Raw genomic sequence first — 14,070 nt, 5'->3', positions numbered from 1 at the left:
TCCAGATTTACACCATACAGCACAAATGTCATCTACTTGGTTAAAGAGTGAAACGCCACCCGGAAGGTGACTGCCACGGGAAGATCCCGAAGGTTGGCTAGCAGCGCAATACGCAACCTGCCAGCCGTGAACAACTGCACTCAAACTTTGCATTACCAGCGATCGTAATTGTCTGTCTTTTTTTTTTTCATGCTCGCACACTTCTCAGACTGTTACACTCCTGAGTATATTTCTTTTCAGAAATGGCTATATGTTAAATTATTTCAGACGTCATGCAGCTGCCATGGCAACAACTGCTCCGGCGGTGGGGCCCAGTGGGCCTCAATCCCTCTCACGTGCCTGCAGTGTGCGATAGTCCCTTCGGGTGCGATAGTTTGTGTCTGACTAGTCGTGTGCATGAAGTAAATGAAATCAAAAACATGCTTGCACCAGGGTGCCGATAACAGGTGATGTTTCCAAGCAGACATGCTACAATCGACATCGCTGAGTGCTTACAAGTGACTTAATGAACAAAGTGCACAAAGGTTCTGTTAGAGACAACCTTCCTTGGGTTGATCCTTGCGTATGCATGACACGAAAACATTAAACAGCATGCATGCATCCCTGCAGTGGGGCAATCTAGACGCAGCACGATTAGACCGCTAATTTTTCTGCAACATGCTGATGGCTGACATTTCCCTTCACGCACTGCATTCAATCCTTAAACATTACGAATGATCCTGCTAATGGCCTTTAGCAATGCGTAGACACCACGAGGGCATTTCTTCTCCTCAAGCGGGAACAAAATGTTCAAAGCATTCAACAGCCAGATTGGGTTGAGCAAGACTGATATGAAAAATTTTTTAACAGGTTACAAGTGCACTGCAGCTGCTTGGAAGCAACAGCACTAGACGGGCACATGGCCCTTATCCCACAGAGCTAATATGATTTCTCACTTAAGAGCAGTAAAGCCTTCAAGAGTGACGCACAGCAGGGTGCACTGGACTATGAACACAAGACATAGAATCCTGAAAGGGGCATTTATTGCTTCATTCCAAAAGGAACCTAAAGCATATGCCACAAAGACACAATGGCTTTTTAAGTGAAAACATTATATGGATCATCAGGAGCGAGACCTGGCATTGGTGTTGACCAGCAGAAGTGGTCCAAAAAATCCCAGATGACGCCACCAAAGCATCAAAGAAAAGCAAAATTTCCTATGAAGGTGCGGGGAATGGACCCCAGGATTTTCAGATCGAGAGGCGAGCACGCAACCCATAGGCCACAAAATTTTTTTTCTCTTTATTTCCTGTTCAGGGTCAAAAAAAGATTACAGCAGCAACAGGGGAAAATAACAAAGACAAACAATATTCAACATGACCGCCACAACTGAAGCTGCGCTGTTCAAAAAAATTTTAAGATTGCAACACTGGCATATCTAGAGTTCTGTGACCTGAAAAAAACAACTTAGGAAATACTTATCTGATGTCATGTTAACGACGGAAAGGTAAGTGTGTGCGTGTGTGTGTGCAGGTGTGTGTGCAGGTGTGGGCATCCCTTTTGATGTCCTGTCTTATGTGAGCGCAGTTATTTCCAAAAAAGTATGCAGTACCAACTCGCCCAAAATGCAACGATTCTGGAAAGGTGAGAACGTCTTAATAAGAGCTAAAAGTATGCCAGTCCAATCATCAGCAAAAAGTTTCTTCTTCCTTTCACACAGTGGTGCATTATTTTCCTTAGAGAAAAAGGCTTGTGTTTCGCCTATAGGCCACAAAACTGCATTGCTGCTTGGCATACAAAGGGGACCCTAGAGTAGGATACAATTTAAGAAAACAGCAGTAGGCAACAATGGGCCAAAGTCCTCAGCGTCCTGTATTACTCCGCTGGCCGATCACAACAGTAAATGAAATCAGCTTTTTAATGTTTGACTACACAAAACAAGCCAGATATCAAAACTCTACAAATTACCATTTTTCTCTCGTGATTAAGCATCTTGTTTAAGTAACAAGAAAAGTTTCAACAACGGACTACTTTTTCATTGTGAAGAAATTCTATGCGGTGGTCCTAAATATGGGTGGAGCTTTTAAGCTGTATCTGACTACAGTATATGCAATGCCTTACAACTGTGTACTAATGAGTAGGTGTGTCATTAGAAAGGAAGAGAAAAATAAAAAGGAAATAAAAATAAAAACACCGCTTTCAAAATTAAAAGCACATAAGTAGTGTTGAGTGCCCTCCATAATTTTTATGAAAATAAACTGCCTTTTACATTTTCATTTCAATCATTTATCAACAATCACATAAACGCATTATAGAGGGTTATAAAAAATACAAAAGCATGAAATGAATTAAGCCAAACAAGATGCAGAGAAATGTGGTCAAGATGTGTAATCTAGAACAGGTAACCATATGCAAAAGCATCATATAGAATGAAATTAAACAATAAACTGAGACTCACAAATTAATGGAACAGTTACACACGCATGGAAAAACACAAAAGGCTATATTTACCAACAAAGAAAACTTAATTACAGAGCTAAAATACACGCAGTCACATTAACTCACCTCGCTCGCACATTCACACACTCGAGCTGTCTGCACAAACACTGGTTCTCACTCATCATTCTGGTACACTGCCGTTGCCCTAATTTTTTCCAAGTGCCACTGAGAGCTATAGACTTGTTACTTTTACTTTTAAACAAAATGTGCAACACCTGTAGAGTGGCCATTGCTAAAAAAAACACAGACATAAAAAAGTCATCACAATGTGGATTAAATTTAAGTCGGATATATCTTATGTCTGCAATGAAGCTGCGCCCACATTTAGGACCGGCGCACAGAATTCCTCCACGACAAAAAAGTAGTCCGTTGTTAAAACTTCTTTCCTCTCCTAAACAAGGAGCTAATGACGAGAAAAAAATTGTAAGCTCTAGAATCTTGATACCTGGCTTGTTTAATCAAGTCGAACATTAAGCAGCTGATTTCGTTTACTTTTGTGATTGGCTAGTGGAGTAATACAATACACTGCGGATCAGATCGTGGCCCAGTGTTATAACAACTGCTGTTTATTTAAGTTATATCCTACTATAGTGTCTCTAGCATTACAGCAAACTTTCAGCAAAAAAAGCACAAAAGAATGCCTGTAAAAGGGGCATTTCTTTCCTGAAACCTTTTATGTGAACATCTAGACCACACACCAATGCATGGCAAATGTACTAAAAAAATAATAATGAGACTGTAAATGCAAAGACCTATCAGAAATCACGCAACCACATAACATGATCTAGATTTAACTCAAATAAATTTGTATTAAAAACAAAATAAACTTATTGTGGTTTTAAAATTAAATTCACTTAGGTCCTAATTAAAAACAACATAAACAACTTATTAAAATCTTAAAAGGTATATTTTGTATTTTTAGTTCAATTTTCGGTTATTTCCTTTGTTCTTGCCCGTCCTCTATCTATAATGTACCATGCACTACTGCAGGTAAAATAAAGAAACCACTGCCAGTGTGTGCCAAATCGTGCAAAACCTATGCGCGTCTCAGCACCAAGAGTGCTTCATCAGGTGGCGCCGGCATGCAGTTTGGCAAAGGTTTGGCACAATTCGGCACACACTGGCAGTGGTTTTTTTATTTTGCTCACGACAGCACCTTGAGGGTATAATAAATAAATAAATTGCAACTGCACATTTGTACTAAAATGATTAGTTTAAAACAAGATGCGCTATCCTATAATAAAATCAGCTCAGTTTATTGAGGACTGGCCACACTGAACCGTGCTTACACACTTTTTTTTCACAGTGTCATACACACAACTGTAGTGTCGGCATTTTTGGTGACCCAGGGGTGGGCCAGCACTTCGTCCAAAGAAATGCGGTCTTTGGCACGCCGCTGGAGCAGCTGTATCAAGAAAAAAAATGAAGGCAATGCAATACTGAGCCTTGCCATAAGAACCAAGCACCCACAGCTAATATCAGACATGGCCCACAGGCTGAAACATTTGTCTTCAGCTCAGCTCAGCATTTGGCATGTTTGCCCAAGTTCAAAATGTCAGAGAGGCACATGCAACAGCACCACATGTGCATCAAACAATTTTGTTATAGTGTTACTGTAGTCCAGGACAGAGTACATGCAGCAATCAATCTACTTTTTAGCTGCCAAAGCCTTTGACAGAAGTGACCAGTTTTACCAAACTGGCAGAATTCTCCACAACTGTAGTTGTTGGTACATCTCTCGCACCACAGGAGTTTGAGTGAGGACTGAAGATTGGTAGACTTAAAGCAGGTTACTGAATTCAGTGCCTGAAAATTCACTTTGAAAGGAGGTATCTCACAAGAATGCATTAACAAGGAGGCACTCTGAATGCTACAGTACCGCAACTTCTGGTTTTGCTTCCCTGCTTCTTTCACCTTTTTTAAACAGCGATTTTGCCTCAAAAGCATTTAAAAATCCAATCTAGAAAGTAAAACACACCCAAGCAAGATGCAAAATTATTTGCATGCTGATTCTGGGTGTAAAAAGAAAACCATGGAAAAAATTAATTTTGAGTAAAGGGATTCGAACTTTCTCTTATGTGTTCAAAAATACAGCTTAAATTTACTGCGTCGCTGTACCAGTGTTAAAGAATGCTTTTAGTTATGCTTTGATCTGTCCTCATCAAATTTCTTCTATTCGCTTTCATGTGACACTGATCAACAGAAAGCCACGTTATACTAATGAGAAATGGTTGGAGGACTGGTGGCTTAAAAGTGCAATGACCTAAAGGTACTAGTTCAAGACTTCGAAGTGGCATAGTGTAGAAGTCAATGAAATTTTTATTAAGGAAAAATTTCCAGATGGTATGTTTAGGTTTGACAGATTGAATAGTTGGGAGATTTATTGAGCAAAAAAAATAACAAGCAAGGTAGCACCCACCACCACTCCATTTCAAAGGAGATGCTCCTAACATCCAACTATCCACCATGTGAGACTAGAATTGGGAAAACAGAATCATACAATGCGGAGAAGCAGCTAGCTGGTAAATGACAGAAGAGCATAACCACAATAAACAGCAACCATGCACAGTGCTCTGTATTTATCACGCCCACAGCCCCGAATTAGCTGTTCTGCATCTCTGTCTAGTGTCTCATAAGCTCAGCTGACATTGAACTGGGTGCCGTTCTATGCCACACAATGAGTGATGCATGCAGAAGGGAAAGTTGAAGTGTACAGTGCAGTCGCCTGTTGACGGGGTTCTCAGGCTTCTAATTTGCGGGCTGCCTCTTCTGACTAAGGTTACAATATTTTTTTCTAGTGGCAGCTTGTGTTTGTTTCTCTGTCCTAGTATTTTCTCAGCCATTTGACTGCTGGCAAGAGCATAATTTGCAATGCATCTAATATCCAACCAATTTAATGGTTTTTTAGAACAAGTAAAAAAAAGAAGTGATAACTTTCTGCGTGTGGCCATCATCTTTGTTTGGCCAGCACCGAAGCTATCCTTCTAGGCTAACTCTCAATGGTGTGCCCATGTGACCAAAAAAAATATTAGATACTTGCAAATGCATGTACTGGCAGAAGCGGGCTAACATATTTTGACATGGTGTTTTATCAAAGTGTGTTAACTGTGTGTGCACATCTCGGACGTAACACTTGGTGAGGGCCCATTTTGCAAGACTAGGTGACTATCTTCCTGCATGCAATGACAGGCAGCGGAAATCATTGCTCATGCCATAGCCAAGGGCTTCATCTTTTGAGCCTTAAGGAACCACAGTGGCTTTCGAAATGTGCTAAAAACCCTGCATGGTTGGTCTCCAATCCGTTACTAGCTGCCTAACATGTGCATGAAAAAACAAGCATCTAAAGGTGCATAGCCCTCCTCCGCTCCCAAAAAAAATGCCAGAGTAATGACTGGCTGCATAATGAAATAGACTGCAAAGCACTGCACTCAGCTTAACAACCAAGGAAGCGACAGTGCGATATGAATCTATTATATAGTGACCTTGAGCACATGCAGTGATTGTTTAAGTAAAAGAAAAAAGAAATGCATGCTCACTTGAGAAAACAGCACGTACTAAAATGGATGCCTGACATGTATCCAACACTGTAGCATCTGGACATGGTAAAGTAAACTTATTCCAAAATTAGCTTTTTTTGCAGAAGGAAAAGACATGGGAACAAGCCTCTCAAGTTGCAACATGCTATCCCATTCCAACTGCCTTTACCACAGCAATTCATCTTTCGTGTCCAGGTGCATCAGAGCAGCACATCACATTCCCTCCCATGCCTATCACGTGCATGGTGTTCAACCAACTTGTGCCCCCATGAACAAATATCAAAATTCCTCATTGGCCTTGTCAATAAGAAAATGGAATGCTTTAGGAGCCAGCATAGCGAATATAATTCAATTTTCTTTCCAGTCATATCATTAACATTCCTTGAATCAAAATCCACATCGCAGATGTCTTTACTTTGTTTTTACTTTTTCTCTCTCTCTCTTTCCAACTATCTTTCCTATTGCAATAATCGATACTATATTGTATGCATGTGCACGTGCAAAACATAAGTGTATTGTGTTCTCAGCGTATTTGAGTGTATAAGGACTTTGCATTCTTTATTTTTTGTTTTTCCTGTGAAGGATTCACAGGCCTGCATTAATTAGTTATAAAATATGGGTCAGCACATAAACTGACGAGACGTAATTCTTGGTTCTACCTGGAGTCTCACAAAATTGAGAGCAAAAATTGCTCTTTTTCTTTTTGTGTAAGGGTCACACCCCGTCAAAATCTAAAGAAAGAAAGTGTGGCCCTTTCACAAGTGTATACAGGGTTCTTTTTTGCGTTAACATTTTTTGGCAACCGTGTTATTAGCTGTACACCTTCTCCCTAGGGACCCCCCATTTAATACCCAAATGGGCCCTTAAATAAATAAATGGTCTCAACAAGAAGGGGTGAAAGGTGCGGCAGGGTGCAAACCTGAAGGCAACAGAGTGGTTATTTGCAGAAGACACTCACACCATGGACAGCAAAGCCACACCAGACACCCTGAACGTCACATCTACCAGCGCAGCACGGCTGCAACCCTCAGCCACCGTCCTTACACAATTTAATGCCATCTCTGCCACCCACCTTTCCAATGACGTCCCGTGCCTCGGCACCGACATGGTCGGGGAACTGAACCTGGCCCCTGAGTATTTCCTCGCTGATTTTTTCCATAGTATCGCCGTTGAATGGTGGCTTCCCCACCAAGAATTCGTAGATGAGGATGCCTAGGCACCAGTGGTCGACCTTCTCATCATAGGCACACTGTTCGACCATCTCTGGCGGCAGGTAGACGGGTGTGCCGCACAGTGTGACTCGCCTGCAAAGCGCATTGCAAGAAGCAACACAAGAATGTTTGCAACTCACACTTTGGACTACAATTAATGTGGCCAGCTATTGTTTGCCTCCGCTCTGCAGCCCCTTTTTGTAGCTGCAGACCCTTGAGTCATATGATGATGGATAAAACTGAAGCTGGAATGTATTCGCTGACTATCGCATTCTAATGACAAAGAGGCCCACTTTCAGTGAAAATGGACTTTTTGCATGCTACACAAGAAAAAAATGAGATACTGGTATCGCAGTTGGCAGTGATAATGGTAATGGTGTTTCTGTGCAGGCAGGATTAGGATGCACAGTGTCTACCAGCCACTGGCACACCTGCTTTACTTACAAGAACAAAAAGGTTCAGTGTAGCACTCCCAAAAGCTGTTTTCACATTCAAGCTGCAATGGCGTCCATATAGGCAAGGCTATATTGCCACCCACTTCCAAACTGAAGGGCAATCACGGAGTCTTAGTTGGTCTCCACATCACGCGTTTAAATCGAGTGAACGGAAAAAATTCTCCATTTCTAAATCCAATTTTCTTAGCAATAAATGTGTCTTTTGCTGTGAAACAAACGATAGCCACAAAAGAATTAACAATAGAATTTACTGAGAACAAAAACTGGATCACATTGGCCTCGCTGTTCCTTTAAATTTCATGCCTGACATATCTGATGTTTCCTAAATGAACAGCTGCACACACTGAAAATATTCTGGAAGTTTTCCTCCCATAAGGCCAATAGCAACTGAGCCCAATCTGCTGACCAAAAATGGCTTACAGTCAAACCCAATTGTAACGAAACGAAACCGGGCAGGGCGAATTAAACTTTATGCCAAAAGCCCGAAGCAGTTCTATCATCATTCATGTGAAATAAACTTTCTACAACGAACTGCACATTGGAGTTATCTAACTGAGTGCATACAATCAATCAACACACATGTGCACTAACGCACTGGCTGTGCTGGCTCACGGCTGCCATGCCTGGTAGCGCCGACCCGCAGGGCAGGTTGAGGGTGGTGGAGCAAGCAAAAGCAGCCATCTGAACTCCGCAACTTCGCCCCACTTTGTAATCCTATTCAGCAGCCACTCCCCGCATGATCAAATACTTGCAAGCATGCAGCTCGCCTGTCACACTTGAGGAATGACAGAAATGGACATTGGAATACAGAAGAGAAGGAGCGGCAGCACACTGCCAGCTGCGCTATTATCCAGCATCCTGCAAGTAAAATGGCCACTGTGTCGTGTGGTTAAGATGACAAAGCAATGGTAAGCCCAGCTGCTTTCCAACAAAGTGGAGGTTATTTGCCACCCTCGATGCAGCAAAACGTTGCAGTGCACTTCAAGATTGCCAAAAGCATTCTCAGTTTTAAAAACAAGTGAGAATGCTCAAATACTGATGAGAGTTGCACCTGCAAGCCGGTGTTTTCAGCCAGCTGAAGTACCAATGTTCTATCTAAGCACTTTTTTTTTTATTTTACAGCAAACTGCTTTTCGTTATGTACAAGCTGCAACCTACACGCTACAGCACTACAGGAATGGTATGAAGGAAGCAAAAATTCCATTTGAGCAACATGATCTCCATGCATGATGCAATACAAAGTGCGCAACTCAAAGCTCTGGTAATGCAAGTACGAAATAACCAGCTTTGAATCATCATGGCAAGCACATGCTACACTTGGAATAGGTTATTCAAAATATTATGTGGCACCATAATACTGTTGGTGCAATTAAAGCACAAAGGTGTTGTTTTCATCAAGATATATGCTTGCACTTTGAAAATCTTTCATCAGCAGATGAAGTCAGTTACCACAAGCTTTGCAGATTGACCAAAAAGTCGTGCCCACCTACCTTTACAGTACTGAAGCTAACTGAACTCAGCTAAGAGACTGGACATGAATGGATCCATTTTTACCGTGGCTTCAATATGCCATATGCACTGCTGAGTGGCAGAGAATCATGGTTTATGGTTTACGAGTGTTTAACGTCCCAAAGCGACTCAGGCTATGAGGGACGCCCAAGAGAATCATTGAAGTGAAGATACCTCTAATGCATGCTGTCCACTTGCCACTATGAAGAACACAACAAAAAATGTCCATGGCCCTGGTCAGTATTGTCTGTATTAGCTAAGCATGAGCACATGACAACGCCGCCAAACAAAAATATTTCCATTTATCGAAATTCTTATTCTGCTTCTTATTATTCTGTTTCTGGATGAGTACAGAGTGAATCAGCAATTCTTCAAACAGTATTTCATCATTCATTTGGGCCAACAAAGTAATTCAGAAGGGCGTGCTGTTGGGCTAGTTGGTGCAGCATAATGTCAAGAAATTAGTGCAAAAATAGAGACGCATATCACGATCAACAGGTGGTTACTGCCCACCATTGTTGCACATGCTCCTTTTTTCCCTTGCATTCTCTGCTCTATACCTCAACAAAACAGTTCATAGTAGCACTTGTTAATCATCATGCGTGTCTCCTCCCTTCTCCTTTGTCTCCATCTCTGCACTGATTTCTTTACATTAAGCAAGTAATCATTTCTCAGAGCCCACCGAAGCACTGCCATGTGAACATACGAAACGTTACACAGATGCCAGAATTCAGCGCAAAGCAACAAACATAAGTGAGCGGCTGGGACGTGTGCTAACAGACACTTCTTGGTGCAGAGCATTGGTTCTCAACCTGGGTTCTGCAAAATCCCTGGGTTCCTTGAAGTGCTTTTTTGGCTTTCTGAGTTCCCACTGTTGCGTGCCTCAACCCCCCCCCCCTCCCCCCCCCCCCCCGTGGCTGACAATTTCACTACAGAATTGCAGTTGGCTTTAAAAAACCCCGCAATATGCTATTGAACATAGTTGTGGTATATATGTGCAATTTAAAGGACGCCGCTTCACGACTATCCTGCTGCAAATATACTTTGAAAGCTTTTTGTAAAAGTGGAGTTATTTGCGCTCAAAATTTGAATTTTGGTGTTTTCTTGCCTTTCCCTCTCTTGAAAATTTTTCACACTCAAAGGCAGGCGCTCGCAAGCCAGACCCTCCAACCCAGCCTCACCCCCATGCTTCCACTGCAAGCGGACACCCTCCAGGAGGCAGAGCTTTCCGACCCATCGGCACGACGCAGCTGACTGGCTGAGGTCCTGGATGCTGCATGGCATCCAAGAGGATGTGACCACTGGCCATTCTTAACATATGCACATGCATATACAGACGAGGAAGAGGGTTGGAAAAATCGACAGGAGAGAGCTTGCCAACTTTGAAGCGGAATAGGGGTCACAGCCTGGGCCAGGGGGCGCTGCAGATGGCAGTGAACAGCGCCCTCTCCAAGCGGCTCCTCCTAGTTGATCGGTCAGGCCGACGAGCTTCGTCACTGACTTGTGTGCGCTTGCGGCACCCGCACGTGAAGGAAGCTAGTTTTGCATGTGTGCGCTTGTTCTTTCTGGCTGACACTTCGGCGTCGTCGTGAGAGGGGCTTGCTTCGTGCACGCTATGTTCTCTTCGCTGTGAGAGAAGAGCGCGCCTGCTCGAGGGTAGTCCTCACGCTTTGACACTGCTGCAAAAAATTTTCGCGCGCTCTCGTGCTGAGCAGCTCGTGTGCGCGGCGTCAAGCAAATAGTCCAAAAGGGCGCTGTTTTCGTCACACCATAGTTTTGTGCCCTGAGTGCATAACCACGTGGTGTACGAAGTGAAAACTGAAATTAGAGCCTACCTTCGAACGAAACTGCGGCACAAATGCGTTTCGCGTCTTTTTTTTCTTCGTCAGCTCGATCTGCTTGCTTCCGCTGTGCGTGCTGTTGACACATTTCTGCTACCTTTTCCTTTTCCCTTTCCGCAGTGTTCCAATGGCTTTAGCGCGCTAAGCTGCTTATCCCAGTGTCACAGGTCAAATCGTGCTGCGTTTAGATTTGTGCGAAATACGAGAGCGCATTTCACGATGTCGGTGCACATTACTGAATCCCATTCTGTTGAGGTTTGAGAGTTTTAGCATGGGTGTACAGCTGATATGACCAATATGGTAACGCATTGCCATTCCTACCGGTGTCGCACTTGCCTAGCCGCTTCTGCCGTATGGTCATATTTACAGCAGATGGCGTATTTACCATAAAGATATCTAAAAATAATATCTGTTAATCCGAAGCCTTTCGAAAACGGCTTTGCGCACAATCTACGTACAGCCTTGGGACGTTAAACTCACTAACCACTGGCACGACTTAGTTCCGATGAGCAACGATGAGGCACGTAACACTATTGCGCGGCTGCCTGAGGTCTACAGTCCATGGTCTGTAATCTGCAGAGCCACACTGCTACTGCGTATGTACAACAGAGACACAAGGTTAGTTCACATGTGGAATCGTGTCTGCCTACTTCGCCTTCGCAGTTGCATGCGCTGCCAGCTTACATGGTGTTGGCCGAGTAAGTGCACATATATTAAGTGCCCACCAGCGATCTCTCCTGTTGCCGCAGGTGATGGATCACTAGTACTATTTTTTAATCAATACTGCAGCGCCCGATACTGCACCGCTACTTCGCACTGAACGATTCCTGCCATCTGGGTGATTTCTGCTGGCATCACACACGGGAGTAAGCAAATGCGTCATTTCAGGGAAGCCCACAAGTCAAGCAAGACACTTCCCCGCCTTTAGGCAACCACGGTGCAGCGTGCCACTTCGATCACCACGTAAAAACTGCCCACCGATGGACATAATCGGCACACTGTGCAGTCATCAGGCTGTGCTCGCATCTGCCGCGCCCGCGAGGAGACGGCAGCGAGCAGCACACGAACATGGCCAGTCAGAGCACTGTTGCGCCACCATGCCCGATCGATGCTTCAGAATTCTGCCGCTACGGGAGGAGCACAACGCTGTCGTCGTGCGGCAAACTTTAGGTTGGGGCCCCTATTGTGGGTTCTCTGCTGCACATATTATTTCCAGTATCCATGACATCACAATTCAGTGATAGAGCAAGTTATTATAACACGCTCAAAAGTACTGCAGGGGCTCTTTAATGGAATTTGGGCAATTTTTGGGCGGCTGCTCATCTCCATGATCTTTTTTTTGCATCCAAGTTAAGCCCGAAGGGATAAAAGCCAAGACACGTGGGGTTCCTCAGCACCTTTCGTAAGGCAATGGGGCCGCTCGAGGCTTAAAACAGTTTGAGAACCTCTGGTGCAAAGAGTTGTCATGTTCCATCTACACATACATGGCATCTGTCTTGCGTTGCACTGAATTCCATAATCTGAAAATGATTTATGACCCAGTAAGCTTAGACTCAACTAATGCTAAGAAATCCATGCAGCTTTCTTAGAATCTCCACAACCGATGAAAAATTCGTGCAAGAGCAGGGCTCAACCTCTGCGAATGTGGGCTACCATGAATGCCAAGTGAAAGCTCGCCAGTGCTGAGCTGTCTATACAATAAAGATTTTTCAACTGAACTGTGCACCCACCTGGATGTGGGTGCATGCACCGACCAGCCAAAGTCAGCGAGCTTGATCTCGCCATTGAGGCCGAGCAGCAGGTTTTCCGGTTTTATATCCCGGTGGATCACCTTGAGGCTGTGGCAGCACTTGAGGGCCTGGCACAGCTGGTAGACATACTGAACAAGGAGAGGGGAAACTACTGATTAAGCAGTTTTAACATGCAGGTGTGCTGCACCTAAAAGTAGCTGTTCTGCCTATCAGAAAGCTTTGGTTTTAATTTCATCTCATCTTTTTGTCCTCAACGACCCCTCAGGGGGTGGAGGGTTATACATAATGGTGAACCATGCCACATGTTTTTAAATATACAGGAGGTTATTTAAATTTTCAGCGAATGATGATGGGCAGGTGATGTCGACAATATGCTGGAGAAGATAATGCAGTAATATGGTAGCTATACAATGACGAACTAAAAAAGGTGATATGAAGATCTAGTTTTTAAGAGCTTAAATATCGACGTCATACAAATAAGAAGAATGGATGAATCTTGCAACATGGTTTCGGACTGCTTCTATGTTGGTTATGAGGATAACATGGTGCAGCTTCGATATGGTGGATGCATATTCCAGTTCAGGTCAAACAAGTGACCTGTAAACGAGCAATTTCATGTAACATGCGGCGAGGCAAAGTTCATGTTTAAGATATCCCAGTGTTTTGTTAACTGATGCTAATAAGCTGGAAACGTTCACATGCCATGTTAGGTCATTAGATAAAGTGAAACCTAAGTATTTGAAAGATGATACGGATTCCATAGATTCATTACTGATTTTGTGCTGAATTTAAGACACGACTTTTGTGGCGACAAGCAATGAAAGAAACTTGCATTTGCTTGGGTTAAGGGTCGTAACCCAATTTTTCACACCACTTTTCTATGTGTTTAAGGTTTTGTTGAAGGGCCCCTTGGTCAGTAGTTCAATGCGAGTGACAAAATGAATGACAGCACCATCTGCCATTTAGTGCCATGAAGCACATAACTTCTATAAAACGTCCTCCAGCAACGTCTAACTCTAGATTGAAATGCTTAAAAAGCATCTCAGCAATGGAGGTTTATCCACAAATGTTTTAAAAACGTACTGACAAAAGAGGTTTATTCACAAGCGCTTTGAAAACTTCTCTAAATATACGTTTTCCATGCAACGTTTTAAAAATTTCTCCGACGAAAAGTTTACTCGGGAACGTATGACGATATAAAAATGGAGGCATGAAACTTTCCAGTGCAAGAGAAATTTGTAAGGCGGCCCCTGCAAAGCAAGCATCCTGCTACTTCCAGTTTTAATGCC

At 43.3% G+C, this 14,070-nt stretch overlaps 1 protein-coding gene across 1 annotated transcript in view; it reads right to left on the bottom strand.

Annotated features, from left to right (window-relative positions):
- Nucleotides 1–3,424: 3,424 nt before the first annotated feature.
- The window catches only part of LOC144099342 (aurora kinase A-B-like), a 33,768-nt gene continuing 23,122 nt past the window's right edge, over nt 3,425–14,070 (bottom strand). Inside the window, exons 6-8 of the mRNA XM_077632569.1 lie at nt 12,761–12,909; nt 7,087–7,318; nt 3,425–3,883 (exon numbers count right to left, since the gene is read on the bottom strand). Of these exons, the coding sequence (XP_077488695.1) occupies nt 3,779–3,883; nt 7,087–7,318; nt 12,761–12,909 (486 nt within the window). The 3' untranslated portion in view covers nt 3,425–3,778. The remainder of the gene's footprint in view (nt 3,884–7,086; nt 7,319–12,760; nt 12,910–14,070) is intronic.

The sequence above is a fragment of the Amblyomma americanum genome, chromosome 7 (assembly GCF_052857255.1).
Source record: "Amblyomma americanum isolate KBUSLIRL-KWMA chromosome 7, ASM5285725v1, whole genome shotgun sequence".
Classification (NCBI taxonomy): Eukaryota; Metazoa; Arthropoda; class Arachnida; order Ixodida; family Ixodidae; genus Amblyomma; species Amblyomma americanum.
Note: the sequence above shows the minus strand (reverse complement) of the source record. Positions and strands in the feature narration are given on the sequence as shown.